Here is a 5161-nt window from a genome sequence, read left to right on the forward strand (position 1 = left end):
GAGACAATGTGAGCTCTACACAGTGATTGGACTTGCTCGCCACGGAATGCTAAGTATTTTGTTTCGTCTTTGATACACAAATATGTACAATATCAGTAACTAAGAGGAAATAGAGACATCTACCCAGATTTATTTTATTGAAAACATACACAAAAGTTATAAAGTTTTAGGATTACAGAATTGCTCTGCCAGCTACCAAGCATATACATCTTGGAGCAGAATTTCTCCCTCGGCCAGCAACAGTGTATTATTGTGCTCCATTGTAGTAAATACACAGCGGATACGTAGAGCTCATTGCAGTATGTCCTAACTTGACCAGTAGCACGTTTATTTATGTGTATGTATACGCTGCGTCGATCCAATCTAAAGGGGGATAGGGTCGAGGAAGAGTGCCTTGACAAGGTCCTTGGCATGGCTGCCAAAGGTGTAGCCGTCCCTGCCGCGTAGGTAGATGACCTCACACGTCCTGGCTATGCTCACCACCAGCTGTGCTGCAGGCAGCAGCGCGCGGTCTACCTCCATGTACGTCTGGTTCAGAACCCTCCACATGTGCTCGTTCATGGCGGCGATCGCCGCCACGGCCTCCTCCCCGGTCGACCCCTTCTCCAGCTTGTAGCACTCCACGGTGCTACCCACGTCCTTCTTGTTCTTCCCCAACTGCATACGCGCATATATTGATCCACATATTAAAAAAAAAAACGATCACCCCCGGCCTCTGCATGAACGCGTATATATTGGTCTACACACGGACGCGGTTAATCTCATAAATGAAATTTCCTTTTTCAGTAAGGACGAATGCAATTTTGTGGCTGTGTGCAGAGGCCGAGGATGCTCCACTCTTTTCGGGGGGAAATATACCTTGTATGAGGATATATCATTGAGGAAGCGGCCGATCAGTGCACCGGCTCGGACCGCGTCGGGGACGGGCACGCTCATCCACTCGAACACCTCCTGGGTTGCGATGGTGCCATCATAACCCATGAGGGCCATGAGGTTAAGCATAGGTAGGCCCGTGGACATGCCAGACAACTCTACGTGTTCCTCAAAGCTCGGCTCGTACTTGTCATTGGTCCATTGAGCCTCCTGCATATAGTATTCTGACTGTAGTTGGTACTGCATGCACAATGTACAAGACAAAAACAAGCCGTTAGCCGGAACTCTGCTGAAATAAGTGACGTTTATTGTATTCTGAGATATAAGGGGGTGTTTGGTTTCAGGGACTTTTTTATGTTGGGACTAGAAAAGTCCCTAGCAAACCAAACAGGGTGGGACTTTTTTATGACTTTTTGCTAAAAGTCCTTAGAAGCACCTCCTTGAGAGTCTTTTTCAAAAAGTCCTAGAGACTAGAAAAAGTCCTAGGACTAGAGAACCAAACACCATCTAACTCTTTGACTACTTACTTTTACAACAGTTTGTGAATAAAATATTTTGGATAACTTTTGGAGGCAAATACACAGTTTTAAAGTTTTCAATCTGAATACTTAAAATGATGCTGTCCTCCTTAAACGTTTCCGTGGAATGGATGCCTAAAATATTACTTACTTTTGAACAGGAGGGAGTACAACGTTGATAATTTTAGAGTAAATTTACTTCTTACCCCCTAGTTGTGAAATTTCACAATTATTGCTGACCGACAGTGTATTATTGTACCCTTTAGTGTATTATTGAGTACAACAGTGTATTATTGTACCCGCAAAAAAAACAGTGTATTATTGTACCCTTTAGTTGTGAACTTGTCCCTGACGAGTATCACTAGGGTCTAGGGATGTACCCCATATGGCACAAGAAAAGTGAGTCTAGCTAGCTGCACCTATTCAGCAGAACTGACACGATTTCATAGAATTTGGTGAATTTTGACTAAATTTCAAAGAATGATGAAAATTGAGGGGCATGTGACATAATTGGGGCATGTCCCAAACTAGTATAGACGTCTGGCTGTTTGCAAATTCATTTGCCATCACGATATCACAAGGGGTAAAACCACTGTAAATATAGTGTGTTATATATCTCGGATATTCAATTTGGCTCAAGGGAGCACATGCTCCTGCATGCCAAAAATGGATTTTACAAATGTCAAAAAAATTGAAAAAAAAATAGATGTGTTCATTGTCACATCTAAATGCTACCTGCAAATTTTCAAGGGAAGACTTCAGCATTTTGGCATGTGCAAAAAAAAAAAACAAGTCAAACAACAAATGTTATCTCCTAATGTTACACTTAATTTTGTTTTTTCGCCGACGAAGCACTGCTATCCCGTATGGCATGAAAATTGTAAAGCACACTTGGTACACTAACATGAGCATCTATAAAAAATATCAGAATTTTGAAAAAATATTTACTATTTATTTTGATTTTACTATTTATTAGGGAGCATGCTATCCCTAGAGCCAAAAATCCGTGTCCGTTATATCTCCGCTAATAGCATGCCATAGTGTGTTGAGCAATGGCTCGCTATATAAATCAGTATACAATCAATGTCTCGTCAATAGCACGATATAGTGTGATATAGCATTGCTAATAGCATATTTTAAGTTCGGCGCTATTTTTTTCACTGGGTAAAACATGGCAAGAATTTTTCAGATGGAGTATATAAGTGCTCAGGATGACAAAATAGTGAAATTAATAGAGACAAAGGGAGCATGGACCATTCGGGTGGGGTCTAAAGTGAACTAGAAGATGTACACGAGAAGGTTAAGTTTGATAAAAATAAATAAAGAATAAGTTGAACGAATTATTAGACTCGATGGGGAGGGTGGAATTTTCTCAAAAACAAATTAAAACCTGCATATGTATATGTACAATAAGTACTACTTACCGCCTTTTTAGCGTAAGACATGCGGTATTTCTCTTGTGGCTCCAAAAGATCCTCAAATTCCTTGAAGTTGCTTAGGGTTTTGATGTATAGCATGCACAGGTATTCGGGTAGAGCAGAAACCGCACTTTCATCCCATCTAGAGACAAAGATATACATGTGTTTAATAAAGATTGAACTATAGAAGCTCAAAACTGAAGCTTGGAAATATGCTTTATATTTCTAAGAAACAAAATGAGCACCTCATGTTTACCTCAAAAGGCTTTCGCCCTGCTTTGAACAACTAATAGTAGATCCTTCAGAGCAACTTCAAAAATAAATGAAGTGCTCTACGTACATACCTCTGAAATGCTTCATTAAGACTATGGCACTCCTCAATGGTGGCGTGGACGTCAAAAGTATCATCCAGAAATGACACGATTCCAAACGTCTTGGCGAATAGCAAGCGTGCGCGTGAGTGCTCCTCTTCCGGGATCATTCCGCAGCTCCAGAGGTAGACCTCCACCATACGGTCCCGACAGTACTTCAGATTCACGGCGTTGTAAACATCCCTCCACCACCTACAGCGTAATAGAGATTTAAAGAAGAGAAAATTTTCAGAAATACACAACTTTTTGTGCTGAGGTAACACAAAATCACACCACTCTACGGGATTTTAACGAAAACCACAACTCTAGGACTGATCGTCAAGAAAAATTCCAAATGGAATGGAAAATCTTATGGACTTACAAGGACAGGGCCTTGAGCTCCCTGAGGTGAATGGACCTCATGATGTGAGACTTGAGCCTAGCGAGCTCCAACAGCGTGCCATCGTGCGTCTCCTCCTGCGCGTACTCGGGGAGGTAACGCTACTAACGCATGGTCTCCAGCAGCCTGGTGAACCGTGGGAGTGGGTGGTCGAGGGCGCGGGCGACCTGCTCCGCCACCGGTGACTGGAGCTCACCATTCATGGTCTCGAGGTGGCGACGTGCAAAAGCGATGGCGTCGTCTAGAGTAGCTTCGCCCGGTACCGCCATGTGAGCAGCGTGGTACAAGCTCAGCAGAGCTCTTGGGTCGCTGCTCAGGCTTGCGCTGAAACTGCCCGTGCCATCTCTGAACTTGTCCAACACACCTGCATGTTGATTTAGAGTCGGCACTTGTTACTTGTTAACGCTCCTAAAAATACAGTAGTTTGTGTGTTAGCGTGTTGCTGTATGTAACTACCTGTAGACACCCAGATACCGTGCTGCCTGAGCAGGCGGAACCGAGTGGCGGCGACGTGGAGATCATCGTAGCCTACATACTCCGGCCACTCCTCACCGGCAAGGTGGGCATGGCTAATGGCCACTGCAATGTCGTCGCGGAAGAGGCTGTCGAGGCCGAGCCGTTCGAGCGTGTCAACCAGTGCCACCGCCTTGGCCACGCCGACGACGGCCTCGCCGTCCTCCAAGAAGAACATCCTGTGCACTAGCCTCTTCAGCTGCTCTGCTCTCTCCCTGATCCACTCCTCCGATCTCTGCGTGTACATATTCAGGATTTCAGGTACTCCGTACTCACGCCCAAACATATATACAATCACGTACGCCAAATGCATACTGCCATCATCGTAAACTTCTGTAATCTCGCACCCAAGCTTTAGCTTGATTTTGCATATAGTATGTATATGCGTGGTAAATAAAATTGGCAAGCTAGACTAGATGTGCAGATAGGAAGGAGTGCATGGCATGGCATACCTGTGTGGGAGGAGGGACGTAGGTAACGAAGAAGTCGCCCCACACCGACGGGGCGAAGGCAGCGCCGGCGTCCATCTCCACAGCGGCCGCAGCAGCACTTGTTGCGTCCAAATCTGATCAATGGTGATGCGTGGCAAATTTCTGGAAAAGCTATAAAACTTGTGCTGCATACAGATCTCTAGCTATGTATATTTATAGACCCAGAAACTGGTAGGGACGTGAAAAAAGGTCCATGGTACCTTCAAGTTTTGCCCTGCTCCGGCGATGGAGGGACAATGACGGCGGCGCGTTTTCGGCTCGCTTCAGTGTTTGTAGTGGTCGCTAGATGGTGTACGGATCTGAGTGTATTTTTTTTATGTTCGTTTTTGTATTTTTTATGTTCGTTGTACTGTCATGATTGAAGATGAACAGATTGAAAGTTTTTCCATTAAAAAAATTCTATGTATAGAGTAGTGGTGAATCAACTTTTTCCTTCTTTGCAAACTCGTTAACCACTTCGTCCCTTTCAAAAAAAATAATAATTTAACTACTTCATCAAACAATAATGTTATGGTTCTTCAAGTTGTGTAAGGGCATCACCAAAACACCTCTAAATATGTTGATCGGACATTCCGAACAGTTTCAAGCCTTCGACGCT

General features: G+C 44.0%; 1 protein-coding gene across 1 annotated transcript; it reads right to left on the reverse strand.

The window, feature by feature from the left end:
- Positions 1-289: 289 nt before the first annotated feature.
- On the reverse strand, positions 290-4599 carry LOC109754902 (eudesmanediol synthase-like). Its single transcript, XM_073509794.1, has 8 exons — positions 4525-4599; positions 4016-4307; positions 3727-3923; positions 3542-3660; positions 3154-3372; positions 2816-2951; positions 859-1113; positions 290-657 (listed from the first exon to the last, which is right to left on the reverse strand). Exons 1-8 carry the CDS (start codon positions 4597-4599, stop codon positions 364-366), a joined length of 1587 nt encoding a protein of 528 aa, XP_073365895.1. The 3' UTR covers positions 290-363.
- Between the last annotated feature and the right edge of the window lie 562 nt (positions 4600-5161).

Source organism: Aegilops tauschii, chromosome 3 (genome assembly GCF_002575655.3).
Source record: "Aegilops tauschii subsp. strangulata cultivar AL8/78 chromosome 3, Aet v6.0, whole genome shotgun sequence".
NCBI classification, from domain to species: Eukaryota; Viridiplantae; Streptophyta; class Magnoliopsida; order Poales; family Poaceae; genus Aegilops; species Aegilops tauschii.